Source organism: Motacilla alba, chromosome Z (genome assembly GCF_015832195.1).
Source record: "Motacilla alba alba isolate MOTALB_02 chromosome Z, Motacilla_alba_V1.0_pri, whole genome shotgun sequence".
NCBI classification, from domain to species: Eukaryota; Metazoa; Chordata; class Aves; order Passeriformes; family Motacillidae; genus Motacilla; species Motacilla alba.
The window spans coordinates 44,025,938-44,053,631 of NC_052046.1; the positions used below are offsets into that span (position 1 = coordinate 44,025,938).

The 27,694-nt window shown below is 41.0% G+C and overlaps 1 protein-coding gene across 11 annotated transcripts in view; it reads right to left on the minus strand.

Moving 5' to 3' along the window:
• The window catches only part of NRG1 (neuregulin 1), a 443,600-nt gene that overhangs the window by 117,694 nt on the left and 298,212 nt on the right, over positions 1–27,694 (minus strand). For 8 of the 11 annotated variants that reach the window (XM_038125662.1, XM_038125666.1, XM_038125668.1 and 5 more), the window contains 4 exons: positions 27,387–27,564; positions 20,508–20,632; positions 12,771–12,821; positions 9,835–9,885 (listed from right to left, as the gene is read on the minus strand). In XM_038125662.1, coding sequence (XP_037981590.1) covers positions 9,835–9,885; positions 12,771–12,821; positions 20,508–20,632; positions 27,387–27,564 — 405 coding nt within the window. The remainder of the gene's footprint in view (positions 1–9,834; positions 9,886–12,770; positions 12,822–20,507; positions 20,633–27,386; positions 27,565–27,694) is intronic. The other 3 variants (XM_038125665.1, XM_038125664.1, XM_038125663.1) reach the window with 2 other exon arrangements.

Consider the following 27,694-nt stretch of genomic DNA (forward strand, 5'->3'; position numbering starts at 1 on the left):
AGACCAAATGCACTGGCTGATCACACATGGAGAGGATTTCAGACTTGTGTTACCTCCCATGATGCTTGGGATTGATCTGCCACTCTCAGCGATCACAGCTACACTGGCATGACTACTAGTCCACCAAAAAAGATACAGAATCTGAATATGTTCACAGCATTCCTTCCCTGGATCTGTCTTAACCTGCTCCCTCCAAAGTGAGAAATATTTAAACGAGTTACAAGGATGTACTGTGCAGATGCAGCTTGCCTAGTAGCCAAGAACAGCATCTGATTCAGAGCTCATTACAGCAGGGATCTGAAGCACCAGTTCTTCAAGACAGATCGACATGCATTTGAATGAGCGGCATCACTGCTCAAGGCAACTCTTCATCCTTCCTGCAAGATTAATGTTTAAGATTCTTCTGGCCTCTCACAGTCTCTGAGACAACTGTTATCTTACTGTCTGTCAAGTATTAGTTGCCACTGTGTCAGCTAATGGGTTTTGTGTAGATTATTCAAATATTCAAGAACTAAGCATAACCTTGTTAAGCCAAATATTTCCCCAGTGAAAAATGGAAGGAAAGAGCCATTCCAGGGAAATAATAAAATAATAAAAGTCATACTAACAGTATAAAAGTACAGTGCAAGATCCAATCCTATTTTACCGTGTGCCCTGTGGAATCACTCCATATTTGTATTGTTTTAAATAACATAAAATATTTAGGAATGCAAAACAACCAGTGCAAGAGTTTGGACTTTCTTAGAATGGAAAAACTTCGGGGGGGGGGGGGGGGGGGGAGGGGGGGAGTGGCATTTAATCAGGCAAAAGCACCAGACATTTAAAGCTACTGTTCTCTCAGAACAATAACTAAACTGTTGAACTAATGCCCCATGGCACTGGACATCAGTGTTTGAAAGCTTACAACAGAATTTTAGCTACAACTAAAAGAACATTCTCAGTTATGATATATAAAAACATAGACATTTCAAACAAATAAAAGCATCACATGTTGTTAGCTCACTTCTAATTTGAAAAGACTAGAAAAAGCTTTCTACCACTGACAGTTTGTGCCACAACTGGCACCAGTAGATCCAATGAGTAGGTTTCTAAAATGCAGGTAGCTGTGGCTTTCACAGATGTGTATTTGCCTGCAAAATAGATATTATTAAAAAAACACCCTAATATTTCTTCCCTGGAGTATGGCTTATCCTTGTTTTTTTAGAAACCAACCCTTTCAGTAATACTCCTCATCAACTATGCTGACATTTTGGAAAGCTCATCTAAATACCTGTTAGACACTTGACTGTGTTATTAAGAATTATATTTTGGATCATTGTGAATATTACCAGAAAGATATCAGTAACAGAGTTCAGATTCCACTTTATAAATCTCAGAAAAATAATCACTGTTTTAAAATCTGAAGGGCTATTACTACCCCATGTATAAATAGTAAAGTTTTAGATAATCTCAATGGCACATGGTATTGGTAAAACTTTAGTCTGCAGAGCTGTGTCCAGTCAAATCCTTCCCTATTCAACATCAACTCTGAACTTTAAAAGCTTTGGAGCAAGGAGCTTTTCTGTGTTGAATAAACGAAACAGAAACAAATGGACAAACAAAAGAGCCAAATGCTCAAGGTTGGGAAAACAGTTGTTTCCTCTGTTAGCTTGGCCTGTAGTCCAGTAAGTGTTATCTCACATCTCTGTTCAAGAGCAGTGACCATGGTTGCTAAAGTTGGGAGGGCTGGGGTGTAATGCAGTTGCTTTTTGCCCCACAAATACATGGTCACTGGGAAGGCTGGGGTGGGATAGGCAGCCTTACTGCTCAGATGTTCCAACATTGCTCAGCAGGGAAGGAGATAGATCATGCTCTCAGTCTAAGGGCAAGCATGACTAGGCTACAGCTACATCACATACCACTTCACTGTGGCTCTGCCCTTCATTAAAAATCGTTTACATGTGTCTTCTTCCAGTTCTCAGTGTCTAAATTGTGGAAAGAGTGAGTCTCAGCCCATCCAAGTGGTGTTTTCATGGCATTACTAAAACTTTACGATTAATTCCCCCAGCATAGTTAAAGAGACCTATGAGTCTTTGAGGGTTGCAATATCTGTTGGGATGACATGGGAGAACTGCTCAGAGTGAAGGGAGGTGGGCTGGCAGGGTGGTACCCATACTGCCTCCTGGTAAAGGTCTCAGTGCACTTAGTCCTTCTTATGGTGCTTAGGTGTCTTGAAAATCAGTAGCTGGCATGGCCCAAAATGACACAAGAAATCATGTTAATGATGAAATGGGCAAACACTGCTCCAGCACTCCCTCTCACTCCTCAGCTTCACTCCACATAGCACCCTAGATTTAGCCTTTATGATTATCATAAATTAGAAATGCCCTATGCTATTTTAGCTTTCAACAGAATTGACAAAGTTTGGAAACTGGAAGGCTAAGAAAAAGTTTCCTCTTTTCCAAAAAGCAGATCCCTGTTTAAAAATTACTTTAGTTATCAAAGGATCTCAGACAGATGGATACTGTTATTAATATAAACTACCAGTGAGGCCTATGAGCTGTGTATATCCATAATGAAGCTGAAATGACTAGAATGAAGAGTAGGCTGCCAGGAAAAGAAAATCTTATGAGGAAATGAAAGAGCCTTTATATACATACATAGTCACCAAAAGAAGATACTGACATCCATCAGTCAAGATTCAAAGGATAATTGCTCTAGGGCACAGCTTTCTTTTCAAAAAACAGAGAGTGGGTGTTTCATGATACTTGCCAGCTACAGTGGATGCAACTCAAAGTTACTGACTAGCTGGCTACTGCTAAATATTTAGGAAGATGCAAATCTAGAAGGAAGATCTGTAAAAGGCTGTTCTTTAATAGCTGCAATGACTAGAGCAATTCCTTCTCCTTGTTGCACAGGGGGAGAATGTCAAGAACAGCAGAAACCATTAAGAACCTCCGGGAACATTTTGATAATGAAAGTCACAGGAGATACAACTTTCCCATTTTGCATCCAATTAGAAGAGGTTACCAAAAGGCAATTTAGAAGAGATGTGGACATGAAGGATAGGATAATAATTTCTTCCCGAGGGTTTAGCTTGGCTCCCACTGCACTATTACAGTTCTGCTAGATAGGAATGTGAAAGAAGACTATTGCTTTTAATTTACCTGATAGAAACTGCTGTAGTAAATTGAGTCTCATCCATAGAGTGTCACTGTGTTTATGGAGAAGCTAATGAGGGGACACAATGATGGCTTTTCAAAGCCATGCATCCATGGAAAGTTCACATTTATGTGTTCAATACTCTGCCTATATCTTTTGAAATACCATTTCTGTGATGCAGCCTACATTTTTGAGAAGTAAATAGTGATTTATCAAGGGGTTTTTCTTAAGTAAATGGAAACATTCAGAGCCATATACTTGACAAGTAATTCTGAAAAGTAACAGCTTACTTTTCTGTTCATCTTTTATCTACTGCTGTGTTTTTCTTTGTTCCCTCTCCCTAGACATCACCATCTGCCTCTGTGGTTGACCAGAACTGCCCAAATTTGAAGCTCATCATGAAAACAAAGCAATGGATCCAGGCTCTTGACGCCCTTGTATTTCATTAAATTTGTGTTTCTGCTTCATGACAGACCTCCACTGCCAGTCTGTGAACTTGAAACACCCCTTCATGGACCTGGGCCCTGCTATGCCAAAGGGTGTCTGTTTACAGCTGAGGCAGCCTAAGATCCCCACTGGAAGAATGTGGACTAGAAAGCCCGAAACATACCATCTAAGAAAGCCTGCTCTGTGTGCCTCCCTGTCAAAGGGAGCCCAGCAAGCCTTCAGGTTTGATGTTAGTTTGATATTACCAAATTTGAATTCAAATTTGGTAACTTAAATTCCCTTTGGGATTTTTATCTCTGTTGGACCTTTCTGTCTAAACCTGACACAAGAGAAACTCCACCTCTAAAAATAAGAAAGTGGGCTGTCATCATGTCTTTCTGAGGAGAGAAGGGTCTCCTGAAGAGCACAAAGTAACTTGCATTGCTTGTCTCTCCTAGGGTTAACACAAGAGAGTGCCTCAGGGTAAACTCTTTGGGGGCAATAGACGGAAGATAAGGAGATGAGCAGCATATCTGGACTATAGGGATAAGTTGGGAACTCCTTATTGTATTAAAATACAAATATTATTCTGTACCCATGCACATGCTCATAATTTTTGTTGGTTGAGAGTATCCACTGTTCATACTTGTTCTGAGCTCTTTGTTTCCCTCATGCCTTCCTACAGAACACTAATAGTCTTGATTACAGCATGGATAATGACATGAAAGAGATGCACATTTCTGTCAAGGTTACACATTCCATTTTGCTCACAGACCCCTGTCCTACTGGCATGACTGCCTGTTGTGTACCTTTACTCAGTAAGTACTACCCCGATGCCTCAGAAGAGGGAAGATTTTGAGAAGGCTGATCCAGTACCACAAAGTATGTTCACAGTTGCTACCCAGAAAGAGTATAGCCAGGAAGAACAGGAGTCCTTGAGTACCCATTTTTGTCACAGTGACAGTACCTGGGACTTCCTTGGAAGACACAGTGACCAAACAACTGCGATCAAAACACTGACACATCCCTGTGCTACAAGCTTGTGTCCTCCAGTATAGCACAGGCTTTGCTGGCAGATCAAGAAGGCACTTATTTTGCTCTCAGGTGAGCAAACAGCATGTGTCATTTCAGCAAAGGATGAAGAAGTCAGAAAGACACGAACTAATGCTCTCTTAGGAAACAATTTGCCATTATTTGACTTTGTGGGAAGAACCTCAAGGAAACTAGGCCTTACTAATAGACTGTTGAAGAAAAATTCCCATATGATTTGCAGGATCTCAGAAACAAAAGTCCAGACACACTGAGGGTTCCTGAGGAAAGCTAGGGATGAAGCCCACACTCTCCAGCTAAAGCATCCACTGATAATGTGACTTTTGTCACTACCTTGGTGTGAGGGGCTCCCCACTCCATCACTAAGGACACACACAGTCTTTAAAAATCCTTTTGCTGAAAGGGAGGAGTTTCTGGAGTTAGGATCTTGGAAAAGAGAGGATCCTCAACATGTTAAAGGCAATGTGTCATGGGCTTCCTTGAGAAATACTACAGACAACAGAAATCTGTTACTTGTATTCTACCAGAGCAGATTGCCACATATTTGATAACTATTTTTATGGTGTAGTTCATGACCTTGGGAAAGCACATCTTGAAATAAACAGACATAAACCATTGCATTCACCAGCTGAGTGACAACACAAGCTCTCCTTCAGAGCAATATTGAGGGACCAAGAATGCAATACAGAAAACCCTTCGAGATTAAGTGGTTTGGGAGAAGGCATTTATTGTCACACCATCTTTAGTCTGGGAGTCATACGAAAGATTGAAAGCCTTGTCTCAGGGAGATTTTACCTGTTTCCATGAGTTTGCCTTATCTGTGAAATACAAATACAGGAAACAGGGTTTGCCATGCTGCATGAAATCATGAAAGTACTGAAGTTACCACTGCATTGTCCACTGACATTGGTGCCCACTATGAAGAATGAAACTGGAACATACTGCACATTGTGGTAGGTTATAACAAAGGACTGAGACTTTGTCACCACTGCTCTTTCATTAGGATTTCACTTACTAGGAGATTTAAACTCACTTTACATTCAACAAGAATAGTTATCTGACCCTTCCTTTAGTCACACACCATGTCCTTAGAACAAAACAGAGTATTCTCTCCAGAGACCATTACTAAGAGAAATAAACCCACTGAAATGATACAGCAAAATGCACAAGGTGGTATTGTGTTTCGCTTTGACCCACTTTCCCACCACAGTATGAAGTGTATGGCTTTCCTGGAGAAGTAGCCTTTTAAACTATGGCACAGATGAATTAAATTCTGATAGCTGAAGATGTCAGACTTAGTTTTTCACAAGAGCAGGAGTTGGGAGTCCTGCTGATAGCATAGCTGCAACCTAAGTAATTGCCTCCCACATTTGAACTCCTTCAGCTTTATAAATTGGTTACAGCATTCTCCTCTTCCCATCCTGCCTCAAGTGCCTATACACAGTTACTTACTATCTCATTAAAAAATTCTGGGTTTTACCTCAAAATAGCTGTATTTCAGAAGTTTCTGAGGTGTTACCACTGTATTTAAATTTTATGACAAAGCAGCAAGTTTTTAGAGACAAAAGAAGCTGAACATGTGTTCAGTGGTTAGGCATTATCCCCTAACTTTTTCTGATCCTTACACTTTGTCTCTCCATTGTAGAAGGAATATTTTAAATTAAAATCTGTCAACTCAGAATAAAATGAAACCAAACAAAATACAGTAAATTTAATTAATGCAGAAAAAAATTAGATATACTATATTTCACTATACTTCAAGATACCTAGTCATTAAGTCATGCTGTATCTTAAAGGAGCTGCAATTCACATGGACCTCAGTAAGCAGGAAAGACTTTCCATCTCTGTTTCCCTAATTCCACAAGTTTTTGCCACCCATCAAAGACAAGTGCACTCCTCTTGGTAGGTAGGTATCTGTGCATAAGAACCATTAAAAAAATAAAATAAAGAAATCTAAACAAAAATCAGAGAGCAGGACAACTTAAATGGTCTAAGGACTTGATACAAATCAAGATTACCCTTTAAAAATTTGCTTGAAGTACCAAAAAAATCAGAAGGTCTTTTCAGGTTTGGGTATTCCTAAGGCAGAAGAAAAAGCCACCAAAAAACGGTATCATTTGGGGCCCAAGCACCCTGTCTTCCAGAAGCCCTTGATAATGTTTGTATGAGTTTTAGAAAATTCATCGGTTTTGAAAGTGGACTTCTGTCAGGTATACGGACAAGAACTGGGTTCACTTTAGGAGATGAAGGAAAGCAGAATTTAGCAAAAACTTAGCTTGCTTTTTAAGATTTTAGAACACAGATGATTTATTGGCCAGGCTGCTTGCTTTGTGTATGCAAAGATGTTCCTGTTAAAAATGTTCTGTAAACCAATGACCCTAGCAACATGCCATAGAAGGTTTTATTGCTCAGCATTGACCGTTTTATCAGTATTGTACTAAAAAAAAAGGTGACAGGCAAAAAGTCTTTGCAAACTTCCTTTCTATGTGCTGTATCTGGTCATAATCTAATATACATATTGGAATCTCTTAGTGCATGACAAGAAGATGAAGTGTTAGGAAAGTGCCTTGCTGTGCCAAGCCTGGAGCTTGTAAGTTAATAACTCCAGAGAGGAAAGATGAGCAATCCAAACTGGCACACTTCTTACCCAATTAATGTTTCTTTTTAAAATTTCTGAGCAGGTTTTAGAGGCAAAAAAGACAGTCTGTAGGAAAACAAGCTTAAAGTCATCTATGGGGCAGATGACTAGCAATGGGTCTTTCTCTCCAGGGAAAAGCTAAACAAACCCAATCTGTATGCCTCTGAAAAAGAAGCCACAGGCAAGGTGGGATCAGCCTTCTACCTGTTCTTTATCCATATTCTTGCTCCAGCTGGGCATCAGATCAACCTGCTAGATAGAGGACATGAGGAAGCATTCTGCAGAGAATATGTTCCAAATGATGGAAGGATGAGGCGAGCTCACCATCTTGCCCAAACGGACAAATCTGAACTGAGAATCCCCATATAAGACAATCACATCTGAAACGTGCAGACCACATGGCATGCCCTGGCTCTTTGATCTTTGCTGGGGGAAGTGTCTCCACAGACATTCAGGGAAAAGCCCTTAGTAAGTAGCACAAACAAGTATGAGGGTAATGCTGCAAGGTGCAGCTAAGCACATGCTTCTATTTGACACATATTCCCACAGGCTCTGTCTCTGTGCAACTTCCTCATTTCCTACTTCTATAGATGCTCAGCTTTTGATCCAGTATAGCTCTCAGAGCATGGGTTTCCAGACTGATGTTGTCCATAGACATTGCTGTCTTGCTGGCAACTTTAATACATGGTCTTTCTGAATGTGACAGCAAAATAATGAGTCAAGCCTTTCTTTTTTACTTAAGAATGGAGGTCCACATTCTCAAAGTGGACTTGATTTAGACAAATGTAGCAATACGTGAACATAAAAGGGATCTTCATATTTGGGATGTCAGTTGTGGAGGGTCTTAGAGAAGTGGGATCTTTTTTCTAAACATCTTCTTCTCTGAATATCTGTTATTGAAACTCCAAAAGAAGCAAAGCATGACTCATGTCTGTTCACTTGTGCAAGCCCTTGGGGAGAGAACCTACTGAATCACTCTGCTGTTTTCAAGTCTTTCCCAGTGTCTGGTGAACAGTGACAGTACTGGCATATCATGTAAACATCTGCTATTGTCTGAGAAATGGAAGGACACAGTTTATTTTATCTTCTGTGGCTGCTACAAGATTGACAGGGACAAGTGTGAAATGGACATGTCACATGGAAATTCAGAAAAGAAAATCCCTAAAGAACTTTAAAATAAGTACATGGTCAACTCCCTCATCATTCTGTAGTGTGAGCAGACATTCACATCTGTTAGCAATAAATGCTGGCTCCCTCCAGCTCTTCCTACCCAGCATAGGAAGCAATATCCAATATTGCCTTCTCTCCTCCATTACTCACTTTAGTGACTTGAATGGTACTAACTCCAGTATACATTAATGATTCTGAGAACAGAACAGAAAGGATCTACTGTTTTTAACTGCTCCAGGAATTATTTCTGCCTACTCTGCTGTTAGTCATCAAGGGAAATAGAGGCCAAAATCCAACTCTTCTCACCTTGTTGGCAGAAAGCTTCTTACATAACATTCTAATTCTTTCAACACACACTTAAAAATTATCAGCTGAGATGAAAATCTAGAAAAATTCAGAGATATGGTTTTGACCTTTCCTCCTGGTGCTGCTACAGTAGCTATTAAATGTGAATTAAGGGTATTCATGTATAGTTTTCTATAAAGCACATTTTATAGCAGCCCTGGAACTGTCAGAGTGGATCAGACCATTAGCCTATCTCACCTGCCATCCTATTCTTAGCAGCTGGCAACACTTAACTGCTTTAGAGCAAGATTAATACCCCACCTCCCACAACCCCACTGGCTTTGATTGTGTGAAGTGGCCTTCCAGACTGCCCAAAACCAGCCTGATAGATGGTAGATTTGGTTCTAGTAAAGAACTGGAAGGCTCTTCTAATGGTTCTCAATTGTATAGGATTATGGCTAATCCATAATCCCTGGGAAGCATCACTTCAGAGGAAGAAAAGAGTCACATTCCCCACTGGTAGCCCTGAAGCTTCCAGTGTGCTCCTGAGATAAGCAGAGAGATAATCTCTCTTTCCTAGGAAAGAACGATTTCTGGCTCTCTGTCCCAGCTGAGGGAAGACACACGAAATTACGTCGTCATCTTCCTCATCTTCTTCCCAAGGGCAGTGAGGCACAGAAGAAAGAGTGAAAGAACTCTAACAAGCACCAGCTGGCACGCAGATGAAGGGAAATGCACCCAGGTGGGGATGGCTGGACCTGAGGGTGCTCCAGCTACCCCAGGGCCAGGGGCTGTGGAGGCAGAGGAGACAGTGATTGAAGCCATTGTGTGGGGAGGGCAGGGAAGGGAATTCCAAGTAGGAAACACTGGTGTAGTTTCCACTCCTCTGCCCTGCCCAAACCTACATTTGACCTTTTTGAAGGAAGGTGTTTGAGTCTCCATGCACAAAAAACATCTCTCTGAGAGTTCTAATAATATATAACAAATAACAATTGTACTGGTAGTTCAGAAATCCCACCCAGTCATACCTGATCTCTTAATGCACATTTTTCCCTGAGCTAGGAAGGGAGAAATATACTTGAGGGTCTTGCCAGCAATAATTTAAACAACTTGCATATACTTACAGGAGGAAGTGTTTGTTCCTTCTGTTGAAGCTTGTATCCTAAGCATGGGTTCTGCAACACACAGAAGTAACAATAAAGTTGTAAGAATACAGCCACAGCTACAGCACTATACTGAAGGAGCTGAACATCTTCCCCCAGCAGAGATGTCTTTAATTTTTGTTTTTTTTCCTCAGTAGTCAGAAAGTCAGCAGAGCAGAGGAAAAAATGAGATAGCTTGAGAAAGCAAAGAACTTCAAAGTTGGTTCAGCATGTCCTAGGAGCACTGTAAATAATCAATTATAGCAAAAATGCTCCATGGTCCTGGGAGGAAAGGCCGTGAGAAAACTGGCAAAGACAGAGTAAAATTTTCAGCTGTTTCTGACAGCATCAGAGGAAAGTGGAAAGCAGTAGGTCTTGAAGCTCCACATGCTGACCCAGGAAGCATTAGCTTCTTATCTTCTTCTCACACAACTCCTGTTGAACAGTAAGGAATTTCAGTCTATCACAACTATAGTTTAGGACTTCTGTGGCTTGAAAGGTGGAAGAGTCCATGAGTGTCACCACCTCTGCAGAGAGCTATAGATGAAAGGGAAAGCAGAACACATTCCAGACCAAAATGGGACATGGCACCAGCTCCAAAGTGGTTACAAGAACAGAAAAAGAATGGTAGGAAAAATAATCTTGTAGGACAGTGGAAGGAAATGGACCTGAACACAAATAACACAAAGGAAGCACTCAGAAAAGTTTAGAGAAGAAGCAGGTAGCCTGAAGCTAGGTCTGAACTTTAGGAACCTGAACCACACAGCAATAAAGAGCCATGTGTTTTGGGTGGCTCCATGGGCTTTCACTATCTAGTAAATCATATATAGTGTCATGCATGAATAAAGAATTCAAGAGAAGGCTTGAGAAGTATTATCAGCTGAAAGGAACAATTTGAAGAGAGAATACTTCGCCTAAGGTGGTGGCAATGTGATGTGCTGGTGTGAAGTAGAGGTGGCTAACAGCCAATCTGTGAATTCTAAGGAGCAGGTCAGGCATAACTGCATGCTCTGTAGTTAAACATTTAACATTTCATTTCACACAGAAAAGATCAATCTGTTGCCTAACGAAGCCTGGTTTTAGGCAGAAAAAAACCCACTCTTAAAAACTAAGACTACTCTATAAGTCCTCCTGTCATCAAAAAGTAACTGTAGAAAGAAACCTAGATCCTGGCGATTTGAACAGCAGCATTTCACAATAGTCTATATTAAAGTAAAGAAACAACACACTAATTAATTATTTTAATTTGAAAGTCCTGGAAAAAAATCAGCAGTGCCCAAAACCCCAGGCACTACTGGTCAGCAGGAAACTCATGAAGTGTTAGAGAAAGACATAGTCCGGACCCAGAGTGGGGACAGAACAGTAGGAAAAACAGCACCTGGCTGGGTTTGGAACTAAGCTGGTCTCTGCTCCAGCCACATATCAAAGACCTCTACAGAGCTCCATGTGGAGACTTCCACAAGAAGCCACTAAACATACTGCTTTTTGCTGTTCTGGGGACAATACTGTGATGTGTTGCTTGACATGAAGTCGGCCAGTGCCGATTCATCAGGAATGCAGCCAGCTTTTTGAACATCCCAGCTTCCTCCTCTCCAGTGGCACAATAGCGGTAAAGAGAAGGACAGCACTGTAACAGCAGGCACTTGAAGGGACATAAGCAGGGAAAGAGACTGCTCAAGAACAAGAACTTTAATCCATGTGAAAGGAGGCAGCAAAGTGCAGGGACTACATTCTTACTGCACAAGGCAAGGCAAGCCCTGTGGAGTCAGTGACCAGCGTGCCACCTTCTTTGAACAAAAATGGTTCCAATGGTTACAGGACACTTGCTATTAGCTATGTGGTCTCATATATTCCCAGTGAAGCACCAGTGACAAGCCCCACTGAGAACATGAAAGAATATGGGCACAGCCAATGTTTCTTCTGTCAGGCAGCAATGCCAAGACTTCAGAAGTAGGTCGCCACACACACAGATGCATCAAAGAAAAGGCTGCAGGCATGCTAAATGCAAAATCTGGCAACCACACTGTTTTCCTTGATCTAGCCTACAAACACTGTCATTTCACACTAAAACCTGTCTCTGCCAGACATAGCTTTCCCAAAAAAGCTAGCAGGACCCCAGCCTCTTTGCCAAGGAGAGTATGTGCATCTTGTAAATTCTTGGGTTGCCTGACTTACACACGTTTATCTACAATTGTCTCAGCCAAAGCCATCAATAGAGACAAGTGCTTGTATTCTGGCCATATATAAAGTAACTTTTAACAGTTAAATAATGAAAGCAATTTCTCACTGGGGTCAACTCCAGCAGTATTGCAACCCTGGAAGTATGCAATCCGTAACTGCGGGAAGGATGCTGAAAGCAAATTCCATCAGCCTGAAAGGAAAACACCTGGAGAAGACTCCTATTATGCCAAGGCAGCCTCAAAAGTGGTTAAATTACGGACAGTGAGTTACCTGTCTACACCCACAGACCCAGCAGAGCTATCAGGAATTGTATATAGAGCCCTGAGGAATGGAGCAGTCTAGGCAACAGACTTTCCTGAGGGCACATCAATATGCTATACACTCAGCAAACTCACAAGCAGCTGCTAGGATTTATAGGAGAAGGAAGTAAGAGGTTTTTTAAAACACAGTTCCTAAAAACACAAATACTTCTTCAGTCGGGCTGCTGCAGCCTGACAGCTGTAGGCCAAATTTGCTTCCTCAATACAGCCCCAGGATGGCAAAAAGTATGCTTAACCCTTCTTCATTCATTTCTTGGACCCTGAAGTAGCTCAAGTATGCCAAGGTGATACGCAGAAACAGAGCTGCTGGATGTAGATGAATTCTTCTCTGTTAAGAAGGAGCTGTTTCAGAGCTGTAGAAGCAATTTCAAGAAGAAATGAAAAGAAAGAGACAGAAAGACAGTTAATTCAACTTACGTGAAGAAGTTTTTGTCACTTCTGTTGATACTGGTATCTTACTGGTACTCTCTGGAAAACACAAGAGGCAACAAGAAGTTATAATATGGTGTCAGATGATCCTCAAGCAGCATTCAGCTCCAGAATGGACAAGATAAAGAAGAAAAAGGTGTTCAAAGAAGGAAGCTTAAATTTTGTTCCAGTGGGCAGACGCTTCAATCAGATATCATCTTGCAGAACTTTCTTTTCAGGAAAAAACAAAAAAATGATGGTGTCTACTAGCAAAACTGAAGAAAAAAGCCTGCTCCTGAAAGCAGCCAGTTGTTCAATCTCTCATTTTCCTCTGGAAATAACTGATCAGTGGCAACAGGAGAAATTATCCAGATGGCTCTGTTTCTGGAAGACGTCAGTGTGAGTATTCACTCCTTATGCTTCCAGGCAGTTAAATTTTGCAAAGATGTGTCTGTTCATATCACTTGAATTGCTGGTAAGTACATCCAATAGTGTCACTTGCCACTTCAGGGAACTCTTCTGAGCCACACATGCAAACCCCGCCCCTCATGGACTGCTGGGGGCTCTGTGATAGAATTCAGACAGTTGCTTTGCTGAAGGGATGGGAAAAGTTGCGCTTCCATACTGGTCCTATGTATATGTCCATACACTGTTGCTACTTACATACTGGCACGGACTGCTTGCACAAACTGGTTGAACCAGCTGATGGCTACGGGGTATGATGTTGCCATATTCAGATCCTTGCTAATGCAAAATGCGCAGATGGGAGAAAGCAGAAGGTAGAAAGCCTTTGTTTAGGCTTCACAGACTTGCACAGAGACCTTGTTCCAATGACAGCATTGATTTGCGAGTGCTCTGCTGTCCCTACAAGCCACAAATGTGTGCAATTTCTAAGGTGTGAACGAATCACTCTTCAGCTGTATTCATCAACAGTCTTGGACTTCCCCAAGTTCTCAAAACACATTTCAGACATTAAGTGTTGCAGTTCAATGCAGCTACACAAGTTTCAGCTCTACATCTGGAGAAAGGCCCTGAATGCCAAGAAAAAAGTCTTGCCCTGAAACCTCTAGGCACACCAAGAATTCCCTAGTAGGTCAAACACACAGAATTTAAGAAATACCTCACAAGAGATTTAGGAAAAGCAAACTCCAGAATGTTTTTATTCTGTTTTGTGAATCTGGATTCCAATGGTTCTCTGCTCATTGTCTCCAGAGCTCACAGAAACTTGACCAGAGACAAAATTAGTCCAAATGCCTTCCCTTCAACATCTCTCTTGTTAAGCTTTAATATTGGCTCTGCATTTTAACTTCTTACTTGCTTGCTCTTCTTTTGTATTTTTTTTCCATTTTGGTACAGCTTTCTTTGGCAAATACACTATTTGCCGAGTTAGTACATCCCAGTTTCATCACACTAATGGGAGAGAACATGTTATGCAGCATTTCCTCGGCAGTCAGCAATGCACAGCATGCAAGTGTGCATCATAATTAAAATTTTTAAGATCAAAACCTTTGCATTAGGTCCTGGAACACATGGCCTGTAGCCAGGCAGCTTTCAGGACCATTTTTTGGGTATAATGGCTATTTCTCTATTGTGCAGCTGGGTTGTCTGAGCAATTAACTTTTCTTAGTCATGTCAGGAGATGGAACAGGTCTGACAGCTGCATAGCTTAGCATCTGGCACTACTGGAGCAAACTTTTCTTTCACCATTAAAGAAACCATGTTCCATTTAGTGCCTGTGCTGAGCTTGGTGGAGCGTTTCTTACTGGCACCTCCCCAGCCCAGCTGTGTTAGTACAAACGCTGATGGGAAGCTGCCAGTGGAAAAAAAAAAACCACAGCCAGAGCCTCCTACACCTGAAACGTGCTGAGAAATACATTTGGAAAACATGTGGAAAGTCACACTTTACCAAGCCCCAGTAATAACATTCGTGTTAGCAACACTAACTGTTGATGCTAAAATTTGGAAGACATAGCATTTGTGTGTACTGCTTACTGCACACAGTACACCACAATCATAAGAAAGACATTTTACAGTGCCTGGGAAGGCTAGCACAGATCCACATGGCAAGCTATCTGAACACAAGGAGCAAACAAAAAAAGAGGCTTCTCACAGCAGGCCATCAGTACTTTCCTGAGGTGAAAGAGCGGGGATGATTTTCCAATCATAATACTCTTGCTGCTGCAGTCTGCTAGGGGTATGGAGAGGGCAGCCTGCAGCCCTGTCTTCATCATCACGTTTAAGTTCCCAGAAGGAGCAGCTACCTCAGAGGCTTCAACCAGTTCTATCCCCTGGCACTTCTAGGTCTTGGTGAAGTGCTGTTTCCTGAAACTGGGTATGCTTGTGCAGGGGCTAAGATATATAAAAATACTGAAGGATCCATGAGAGATCCTTGTTCGGGCATGTTTTAAATAGCAGGCCTCTGCAGCTTCTCAGTCCTATTTCTTTAGTACTCAGGCGAGCAGCATATTCTGCTGTTTAGCATGACATAACAGGGAAGAGCTCCTTCAAGTCACACAGGACTCTCAGCAACCCCAAGGCCTTGCTATGTTGATCTATCCTTCCAGACAGGGAACTTTATTTGGGCTTCTGAGAGGACTTGTTGCATGGGCAACAAGCTCTGCTGTATAGCTCTGAGGAAGGCAGTCCTTCTCCTCCTTAGCCAAAACTTTTTCTCCAGGATAACCAAATATTTAAGAGCCTTACAGCTGCTCTTGTGAACAGCTCTGTGCATGCCCTCACAGCTTTTTTTCCCCCAGTTAGATTGACAGAGGCCTAATGCAAAAAAGGCTGCTTTAGCAAGCTGAAGGGATTTGGTTGAGCTCATGGATTTTAGTTCAGGCCTTGCAGGCGGTCACTCTGAGAACCCTGACAGGGACAACAACCTGGGTTCTGAGAAGAATTCAGACACCATAGGTAATTGGAGCTGCAAACAAGCTTTTTGTCATCCCGAGGTGTACTTTCTGTCAGTGATGTAAGTTTTAAGCCTTTCAAATTGTTTATGTTGTTAGGGTGATACCATCTGAATTATACAAACAATGACACAAACTATCATACACCTTGAGGAAAGGGGAGCACTTTCTTCATCTCTGTCACTTGGTTTATAGATGGCAGAGCAGAGAGTAGTTGTGTAGAAGGCTGGTAAGGCTGTAGTCTGGAGCCTCAAATGCATGCAGGCATATGTGGTCAAAGACACAGGGAGATCCAGTGGCTAAACTAACTTTTAGGTACTCCAAAACTACCATACTTTTCCCCTTTTTCCTCCAAGAAACTACTGACCTGAGTCAGATTAAAAGAACATTGCCCTCAATCAAAGCATTTCAAATTGCAAGGAAAGGTTCAAGAGTACTCTTAGGGGACTTGCAATACCAAATTGAGTGATGGCCACAATTCTTTTTAAGACCAAATCAGTGACATTGGTTTAAGCATGCTAATTTGCTCCAGTGTGAACCTGACTCATTATGCCAGCCAGTTAAAAACAAACTATGTCCCAGGTTGCCTACAATTATGCTAGAGAGAAGAGGTACCCTGATCTCTTATTTTAATCAAGTCTTGGACTGAAGAAGGGACTTTTTCTGCACTTGAAGTATTTAATAGTTTGTCACATGCTCCATGGGTACTAGATATAAGATGTTTTTACTTAATTATTTCTCAGTCATCTTCTTGAAGCTAAGCTACTGTCTTTCTTCAGAAGAGGAAGAGCCAATTAAAATTGAATGAATTGTGCGTGTTGATTACTGTGCAACTTGGAGGTGTTACTGCAAGTCCTATGGAGGCAAAACCAAAAGCCTGCACCGGCCACTGTGTAGCTAATGAATTTACCAAGGCTCACCTGTGCCTACAATTGAGATACATTAACAGATCACCTGAGTACTTCTAGCACCCATCAATTCAGGCAGAATTGTCCCAGTCACTCACACTGATGAGTCAAACTACATCAACTCACTTTCCAACAGACACCAAGGAATAGCGCTCACCCAAAACCCAGCACATAACCCAGCAGAACCAGCACTGCAGACTTCTGGCTTTCGAACTATCTCTGCATGAATCCACCCTTTCGCACCCTGAAACATGCTGGGCACAGAAAACATCCTCAGAGAGGCAAAAGAAACAGGCCAACAGGTTTTAATGGAAAAGACTGACACCGCATGCAGACAGAGCATGCTTGACTCTTTATCAAAAAGATATCACTTAGCTAGTTGCCTAAATACAGGGTTTTGTGAGTAAGTTGAAAGCTTTGGTTGTGCTGTGAAGTATTCTGTCAGTGTTATTTATCAAGCATAATAAAGTCCTCTGCTGATGAGAAAATCCCTGAAAAATTCACCGCAATAATTTTACCTGGGTAAAGTAAGAAATCAGGATGCACAAAAAAAGTCATTAGCAAACTTGTGTACTATTTATACACCACCAGGAATACTTCATGCCTCTCTTTTGACCTCAATTACAGTTTTAGGCGAGCATACGTGAGTTTGAGTGAATGAAAATAAGAAAGCAGCTCATATCCTGTGGGCAAGTTATACTCATTATAAATTTAAAAGAGAATAGCTCCTATCACTTGCTATTAAGACTGGTAAAAATTGTGTTTGTCTGGCTATTTTTATATTTGTTACATTCTTAATTCACACACATGGCTCTATATACAAAGATTTATAAAACTCTCAGTAAGACTGGGAAAATTTAGAAGTCTGCATAGGTTAGTACTGTTTGTGTGGGGGTGTACTCATGTTTATGTGTAGCAAAAACTTGCACAAAAGCAAACTTGGCGTTTTTAAATAACAAGGTTTATAGTAGTAAGAACAAAAGGAATTACTATTGCATTGAATAGTACTGCTTCAGACAGAAAAGTTGACCACTTTGGGGAATGAGATCAGGAAAAATTAAGGTCTTTGCTCACTGAAAATAATAAAACATATTTTACTATTGTTTTATTGAGAAATACTAGTTTTTCTATGCTTGGAGCAGGGAATTGAAATCAGTAACCTTGGTGGCAAATATATGGCTTTTTATATTCTTTGGGGGAAAACCCCAACACATTTGCCTTGTTCTTCCTATGTTTTTTCCTAATGTCCATTGGTAGTTGATTTTAGAGACAAGGCAACCTGATAAACAGACCTTTGGTCTGGCTCTGGAGTTCTCCTTCACGGCATATGCCAGTAAAGAAAATTTCAACTAAAATACTCCTAGTTTGACAAAATTCTAGGGAATTTAAATGCAGATTTTTTTTTTAAGATACTGAAAAACACTAACCTTACAGTGGAAATAAAAATACCCCCATTCCCAGAAAGGCCATTACCTTGCCTACCCTCACCCTTAAAGTAATCAGCACAAAGGGAAAGGAAGATCTAGACAGCAGGGCATACATAATAAATATGATCAGGTGAGGTCACTAAATAAAGGTCATAATTTAAGTTATGGTTCACACAGCAGACCACACCAGTATCACCATAGGAAAGTCAGGCTCTCTAGCGCATTTTTATTTACCTCACTGTTACCTTATCTGCTGGAGGTGGAAGAAAGCAATCTCTCTGCTCTCTTTGAGAGATTCAGCCTTCTCAGATATCCACAGTTTAGTTTTCTACAGGGACTCCTGGACTACACTGGACCCGAAGAGCTTCCCCAAAAGCCCATTAACAGGTAATAATAAGTAAGAGTTAAATATGCTCGATTTTTGTTTGTTTTGGTGTTTTTTTTTGGTTTTTTTTTTTTTTTTTTTCTTTTTGTTTTAAATTCTTTCTTTCTTATGAATATTTCAGGACCTCCCAGCTATACAGGACCCAAGTAATGACTGCTCTTCAGGGCTCATTACCGAGTTTGGATCCCAAATCTGTCATTAAGCTAGCAAGGGGAAGAGGTCAGGGAATGTGGGGGAAGGAGGGGTGAGAAGGTCACCCACGCAGGGGGTCTATCCCTGTTTTCAAGGCAGATGTTGCCCTTTGAGGCCATAAGGATCTATTGCTCTTAAGTCACCAGATGTTGCCCATGCTGTTTCTCAAATCCAGGTGGAAAATTCCACCATTAGCAGGAAAATTATGAACAATTTTATTGGTAATTTATGAGGAACAGTAAGCAGAGGGGGCTCAGATGTACGTGTAGCAACCAAATATGCACGATCGATTTATTCCACCAATGAATGTTGCCATGCCTGAGTCTAGATGATCAAATATCACTGAGATGTTCCAGTCCAGATATCACTGAGTTTCCAGTTCAGATGTTTACGGACAAGAGCCAGCTGGCAGGTTTAGACTGGATTCCAGTTTGCCCTGCATTTGTATGCACGGCTGTGTTTTCAACAACTTACACTTCATAACACAATTAGATAGATTTTAACATATATGGATGCACATAACAGGGCTTGCCACAAATACTTTCTACTGAGACCTAGCTCCTGCCCTCTTGCAGCAGGAGTGTTTTGCATTCAGCATAGCCCAAAAGGAAGTTGAAAAATCCATGTCACATAGCAAAGGAATGAGGCTCCTGCATGCACTCCCATGACACTATTCCTTGTCTGACAAAGTAATAGAGAATGGTCAAGCCTCTTTTTTTTTTTTTTTTTTTTGCATTTATCTGTAACACTGCCTAGGCACAGTGCCTACAGTTGAGTTATGGAAACCGTACAGGAGCTTTATCATGCAAGCAGCTAATGAACAACTAAAATTTGTATTCATGGAAACAGAAACACCTACCTATTTTTCCTCTTAGCAACATTCCAGTAAATAACACTTGATCTTTTATATCAGTCTCCTGACATCTGCTTATGATTATAATAGCATACAGCTAGAATGAAATTCTAGCACTTGAGATTCTGTAGTTGATGAAATAGAATAGCAAATACACAAAGTGAATACAGTCAAGCAATTGCTGCGTGATTACAAAACAGCAGACAGACAAAGACAAATCCCACTGGAAAAGGTTTACATTTGGTTTTCTGTTTATGTAAATGCCTATCTCCCACTTAAGAGCACAGAAATGTGGAACAGAAAAGCATGCCTGTTAAATTCACATTGCTATAACATCCTTAACTTCTCTATGATATGCAGAGAACTTCAGCTTTGTTTGCTAATAAGGACATGTTTGTTTTGTACTTCACAACTGGCTGGACACTGGAGTTTGAATTAGAGGAGCTGAATTAGTCAAAGTCACACTAGAAAAACATGATTTCAGCTTAAATCACAATCAATCTTAAATTACAATCTCTGAATTAAAGCATCTGAATCATACTCAAGCCTTTGAATAATTTTCCTTCAGATACATTCATGCCTTTGTGTTTATTGTTTTAGAAATCAAACCAAAAACCTATCAACATATGTGAAAGTGAAAAGGGTGGCAATCAGAGCAATAAAAATATTACTTAAAGTGGTAAGTGCTGGTTTAGCAGTTCAGACTATCATATGTTTTAGGTTAAATGCAACTTCCCTCACTGTGCATAACAGGAATTAAAATAATATTTCCTTCATCTTTTTTTAGTCTTGACTAGACTGTGTCTTAGACTTGGTGTTACACCGAAAATGCTCATCTGTTCTGAAATCTGAAGGAGACAGCCCATTTGTCTGTAAGGCAAATTGAACATCTCAACTACATAACAGACAAGACAGGGCTGACTACTTTTCTTAGTACACCTAAAAGATTTCAGTGCTTCCACTTCCACTTCATGTGCCAAACTTTGTCCTGCTTCTAAGCCCTTTGTCCTGCTGGCAGCTTTAATACCTGGTCTTTCTGAATGTGACAGTAAAATAATGAGTCAAGCCTTACCATTGGTGTCTGTGATGATAACACTGGCTTTAGTACTGTCATTTCCTAGCTTGCTGCTCACTCTGCATACGTATTCCCCAGCATCAGCCAACGTAGCTCTGTAAATGTGAAGCTCAGAGTATTTCCTGGGAAATCAGAAAAAAAAACCATATAAACATCCTATACTGGAATAACAGTCACTGCATCAACTAAAGCACTTTGCTCCCAACCTCTTTCAACAGAGGGTCTTGTCTTCCATTCTTACTGACAGATCAACACTATCTGAAAGGCTTGAAAGAAAGGAGCAGAATAAAAAAAAATCTCTTACAGGCTGCTGGAAAACAGGCATATTCATTAATCCAAATACTTGCTTATGCTTTTCTGTATGAGTGAAGTCTTTGCTCTTAAGGAAAATCTGGAAAACAACCATCCAACAACCATCCTCTCTCAGACAAACTGTTGGCTGTCCAGAAGCCACTGAGATGGATGTAATACTAAAATAGATTACCCTTCCCTATAGGCTTATATTACTAGTAGTAGAGTTCTGGATAAGTCCTGTAGTTATTAACATCTGACTAAATAATCATGAGATTAGAACACACTTTTTAACAGCCTCTGAAGCCCCAAATCATTCTCCAGTACTAAAAAAAAAAAAAAGAAAAAGAAAAAAAAAGGGCAGGAGCACAATTTGCATGTAGCTACATTTTGTTCCTGGCTCAGAGATGTAATTTAATCAGTCTCCAAGGTTTTAAGATTAGATTTTCAAATGCAGAACTCCTGCCTACCCATTAATTTTGTAGGAACATGTTTTGGTGTCATTCACGGGGTCCCCAACTCACAGGATAGCAATAATCCCATTATCTAGACTGCAGAGAATGACTAGCTTGGGGAAAATGGACACATTACTGCTGTTCCCAGTTACTGTTTAAAAGAAGTGCTCTGGGGAAGTTTCTGCCTATCATAGAACCGGATCTACAGAACAGTCACTCAGAGTGCATGAACACTGCCTTCCCTAAGCAGGCCCACCCTGACTTGAAGGGCTGATCCCCAGGAGGCAACGTCTGCTCACTCTAAAAGCTCATAGTAACCACCATGACTGCTGAGATAAACACTGTTTGGGGAGATGCTTTGCTTCAACATTGCTATGTCTCCTAACTCTCCATGCAGAAATCACAACTGGTTATCCCTTCTGCAAATCACTGAGCAGGGCTTGGTTCAGACCACAAACAGGTCTGTTGTAGCAGTACAGGCTTCTGAAGCAACCAAAATGTCCAATGTCATTTTTCAACACATCCTTGTGAGCCACCCCTACTTCCATCACAGGATACTATCCCATCTGCTATCCAAACCCCTGCTTATTGGCAGGTCAGTCTTCCCTGCCTCTACGTGAAACTCCTACTGTTGAGGAGTCAGCCCTTATGGAATGAAAGCAGTGTGCTAGGTGGACCCCTCTCTGCCAAAAACCTGCATCACAAGAGTTGCCCCCCATGTCCTGAAAGAAGACTGCTTTCTTGAGGCCACTGCGCTTGCAAGAGGGAGGAGGCACCAAGCTAGGATTAGCAATTTACTCAGGTTTTCTCAAATGGTAAAGAAATGAATAGCTGAGTATTTGGGCTCCCTTCTCAGGAAATGTTAGGAGCCCAGTTCCCAGTGCTGAATTAATTAACTGGGCTGCACGTCAGATAGCATACAAGAACAGACTCCAGATCGTGGCAACCATGAATACCTGAGAAAAATGTGGTAAAGGCCCTGACAGAAACGTCCAAAAGTTGAGTGCTACCGTATCTTTGTGGGAAAATTTTGCACCTGAATAACAGCTATTCTTATACAACAGTAAAAGTGGCCTGCTTTTTAATTTTCCTGCCAGCCATTTGCCTTCACAACAGCCTGTTGAGGGCCTGACCAGAACGCGGTGTGGCGTTCTACAACACCTAACAGCTTGCATGGGCACGTGATATTTCCTATATTGCAACAGGTTATCTTGCAGCCATACTTGCAGATACTTGTCTAGATGGAGAGCAAGTTGTACCCTTAAGAAGCTTCAAAAGGCAATGTAAACAGGCTTAGTGATTTTAAGAATTCACCGTAACCTAGTGAAAAAGGAAGGAAGCACAGCTGCAGCTACATCACTTTAATGTGGACACCCACACCCATTGTATACTTGCTGCAGTCCTCTCCCTACATTAAGTAATATTTATGCAAAACACTTTTGTGGCCTGCTTGGCTTAGTGAAGAAACTCTTTTACCTGCACATTTATTTTTATTTGTTTTGTTTTACTTGGGAAAAGACAAGGAATTGTGTCTTCCTTTTATGATTTTATTTTAATATTAAAATCAATGAAGCATCAGTATTTCTTACAAATCCATTTCTAACAAGCCAAATTTTCTCTTGATTTTAGAAAAAAACCCTGTATGTAGTTTTGTCTCTGAGAGCAGGAGAAATAATATGAATATTTATAGCCTTAAAAATATCATTGAGAGGTATTGGGACAGAATTCAAAACAGTTAGAGCAGAAGATGATAAGGGATTTTATTATTAAAGGCTTGTCCTCTCTCAAACTATACTAGGCTATTAAAAAAAAAAAAAAAGCCACTCCCTGTAAGATTTGCTTCTGCTGAATTGAGCTCTTTGCCACTATGACACTGCTGAGCTTGTATTCATACATGAAGGGGAAAGAAACAGATCTGCAGAATGCAGTCCCAGCCGAATTTATCTGATTGCTTGAATTAATTTTGCTTCCAGTCTCCATCTGTCATTCACAATTGCCTGTCTGCAGGCAAATATCCAGGCTAAGCTTGGATGAACCTCAAGGTACAGGGCACTTACACACAAAGTTTCCTTGTGCTCTACTGCACCCAAAGACATCATCTAGAAGTGGAAACATCCTTGTCTCTGCCACAAAAAAAGCCCACACCTGATAAGGGAGTCTCTCTACATGTAATTTAGAGCACCTGACTTGTCCAGCACAATGCCCAAACCAATGATGTACAAGTCTCACATGCATTTGAAATCAGAGAAGGAAAATGAAATGCTATCATAGTAGAAGACAGCCGTGGGAGAGTTGGCTAGTAGGTGAAATGCTCTTGTCTGGGGCCTGCTTTTTTCTGAATGTCTGCTGTCACAAAGAAATAGCTTTGAGCCTGGACACACAAATGAACCAATCATGGCCTCATCAATCATCAGCAATCATCAGCAGAAACTCACTGACCGCATCTATTACTCTGACAAATTTGAGGTAAAAGTGAGTGCTTTAAATGCATTTCATTAAAATTTAAAGTCATTCAGTTCCTCTTGACTTTCCAGTGTAATGAGAACAAATATAGCCATTTAGTGTGATTCACCTGCCATACTGTCATAGAAGTATAAAATCAGAGTAGTTTGGGTTGGAAGGGTCCTTAAAGATCATAAAGCTCCAACCCACTTTCCATGGACAGGGACACCTTTCAGTGGACCAGGTTACTCAGAAAGCTTCTAAGGATTTGGAATCCACGACACTTCCAAGGATTTGGAATCCATCACCTCTCTGCGCAATGCATCAGTGCCTTCCCACATTCACTGAAAAAATGTCTTCCTAATATCTAACCTAAAACTACCCTCCTTCCATTCACAGAGACTCCCCCTTGTCATCTCACTACACATCCCCATAAAAATTCCTTCTCCAGCCTTCTTGCAGCCCCCTTTAGGCTGAAGCCCCCTTTACCACTGAACGGTGCTGTAAGGCCTCCCCAAAGCCTCTTCTCCAGGGTGAACAGTTCCCACTCTCTAAACCTGTCTTCATAGGAGAGATGCTCCAGCCCTGTTATCAAATGCTCTTCTCTGTTGGGCTTACTCCAACAGGTCCATGTTTGTCTTGCATTGGAGGTCCCAGAGCTGGACACATTAGTCCAGGTGGGGCCATCACATGTTGGGGCTCTGCACCCTCTGAATCAACCACCCTGAAACTATCCTAGGGAGCTTAGAGAAGTGAAACCGCTTGACATGCAAAGGAGTCTTTGGAAGGCTAAGCTTTTGCATTGCCACAGGGTTTTCTAAACTCTCAAAACACTAAAAAAAAGTCAGCATGTGCTTGACTTTGGCAAATCCTTTGATCCAGTACTATTCACACAATGTGCTCAAAACCACCAAGCTGCTGTATTATCTTTTAATTGACTACTTCAGGTGTAAAACTAAGGTCTTCATTTCCAATTTCTGAGACAGACACTTCATCATACTCCCAGATATTTTGCAGTTTGTAAAAAAACATAAAGCTGTTTAGCTTTAGTTCTGGCTATGTAGCCAAACAAAAGAAACCTTTAAATTATTCCAACAATTGACACATTTTATTCTGCCATCACACAAGAAGAAGAGCGACTTCTGGCAAATTGACAGAAATCAGTGGCCAATGGCTACCACAAATAAACTTGGTGAGCTTTTTGCAAATGTGTCAGAAAGCGTTATTTTCAAGTGTTTGGATTGAAGATGTCAGTAAGGCTGTGGTACTCTGCATGCTAACGGTTCTTCAGAAACATAGCCTACTTTTTTGTGTGGACATTTGAACTTTAAAACAAACGTTAAACCCAGACAGCTTATCAACTACTCTAACCTTCTCAGCTGATGTTCCTCACACTTGGTAACAGTAAAAAATTCACACTAAAATGCTTGTGTAACAATACAGAAGCATATGAACATGACAAACACTTACCAGTGCTCTATAATGAAAAAACCCCAGCACATAAGTGGGAAAAAAACCTCCTTGATCTCATACTGCTCTAATTTGCAATGGGATCTTTTAAATGTCATTTTGCTTACTGAAATGTGCATGTCTTTTATGCGTTCATTTACAATGCATTTCCCCCACCTCTTCTTTAGCTTTACAACATGTGTCTGTCCCACTTTTTATCAAAATAAAATATATTTTCTCTTAAGGTGTCCACTTCTACTCAGTCCCAGATGCACACACGAACAGCAAAAGAAGAAATGGCAAAGCAGTGATGCATCCTCAAACTAAAATGTCAAAGTAGGAAGGCAAAGAATATCCTTCAGATGTCAGCAGACATCCCTTGTCTTTTCCTTTTTTGCACTCTACATCTAGTGACTTTCATGTCTCTAACTGGAAGTGCTTCTCCATTCCACACTGACATTTCTAAAACACAAGAGAGAAATTCCAACAGTGCATGGTATCATTGTGACTGGGCAGGCACAAATGTGTGAAATACACGTCAAAGCCTGCACCCTCTCCATTTATGGTGAGTGAAGATGACTTTGTACTTCTATCTTCCAGGAAAAGGCACAACTTTAATCTTTTTCATTATGTTTCTTTTGGGGAAGTTTAAACGCTTTTTGGCACATCAAGCTGAAAAGGAGTCTCACACTTCCACACGCATCATTATCAAATCAATGGCTATCAGTTTCCCTTCTGACAGCTCCTCAAAGATTATTAGGGGCAAAAAACCACAAAGAAGTGAGCTGGCAAAAGGCACTTCCTTGATTCAATGCTGAACCGGTGATGGCCACCCCACAAGATAAAATCCTAGCCTCAATGAGTTTGGTCAATCAGCATCAGCCAAAATGCAAGTGGAGGAAATCCTGATTGCCCCTCACAGGCAGCACCATGTTTCTGGGAAAACTGAGGGCTAGGCTCTGATCTGAACATTTTCTTTACAGAATAGACTGAAAATACAACTCTGACAGAGACATATGGCTCTGCAAATGAGTCCAGACAATTTGCCAGGCTATCTGCCACCTGGAACAGCTCCATTTTGCAAATGCTGGAAGGAGACATCACAGGTTTCTTCTTGACATCTGTGCAACTGTGGCATGGGGGCTGTGGTGATGCTGCTTTGTCCCTCTTCATGTTTTATCTTATGCCCCAGGCTGGGGTACAAGAAACTGCCAAGAGGGGTAGTTAAGGGGCAGTTAAAATTCAGGTAGTGAATTTTAACCTGAATAACTATAAATAGTCAAATATCTACTTGTTTATGGCTTGTTTTGTCTAGTGAGGTGAGCCCTGACACAAAGTATGGGGGCACTGAACACCTTGGAAAGAAAAGCCTCTTGCAGAGTGCCTTTCAAACCTTCTGTGTCTTAAATGAAGGGAAGGCATGGCATGGTGCACCAGAGAGCTGCCTGGCCTACTGAGAGCAGAAGTGAGAGTTGAAAGACTGTGTTGAAACAGATTTTCATAGCTGGTGACAATTACAACTTTTTAATGTAAATAACAAGGCAGAGACAAAACAGCAAAAGCCTTCTCCTGTCTCAGTGCAGTACAAGTATTATGTAGTTTTCCCCTGCAGAAACAAGCCTATCTTCTGGCGCTGGTCATCAGTCACATGCAGGGGGCACTTACCCCCAGACAGGAGGATAGGATTTTCATGCTTTGTTATTTGTCTGACATCTGCTACACCAGTGCCTTGTTCCGCAAGTGCAGGTATGCCTCTGGTAAAGGACTACTGCATGCTTGCATAAGACATTCAGAGTAATGAGGACAGCAATCAGCCCTTCTAAAGGATTAAACTGCTGGAAAAGAAAAATCTCTAAAATATTTAAAAATCTGCGACCCTTTGATGATTTTAAGTGTTCTTTGATTTTAGACAATAAACAAAAGCTACCTCTATTCTTGTTAGCAGTTTAAAAATGGCCTGTCTCCAAGGTTTACTGGTTGAAATCATAGCCTTTGGCTATCAGAAAACAAATAGAAGCTGAGAAGGGAAAATTAATTATGAAATATTTATATCACACTCACAAGTCATTCATACTTTCAGAAACAATAATATTGGTTTCTGTTTTCTTAGATTTTCTTCCTCTATAACTCATAGCTTTCAGCTTTGTGTTACTGCATTTAACAACTTCAATGTATGTTCTGGTGAACATCACTTCCCAGCCCTCCCAGTCCCACTTGAAAGATATTACTTTGTACTTACTTTTGTTTTTTTGGGATCTTGATATTTTCCGGTCTGTTTTTTTTGGTTATTTCCTTTCCATTCTTTAACCATTTGAATCTGAGTGCAGGATACTCTGAAGTGGTTTCACACCTTAGCACTAGCTTCTGACCCACAGCAGCCTCTTGGTTTTTCATTTCCTTCAATTTGAGGGGCACCGCTAAAGAAATAAAAGAATGTGGTGGTGATTAAGCCATCCTCAAAAGGGAAAATGCTTACTCAAGTTGAGCTAGGCAAACCATGGACAGTGAAACCCCAACCAGACTAGCAATGCTTCTGTAAAAACCCCA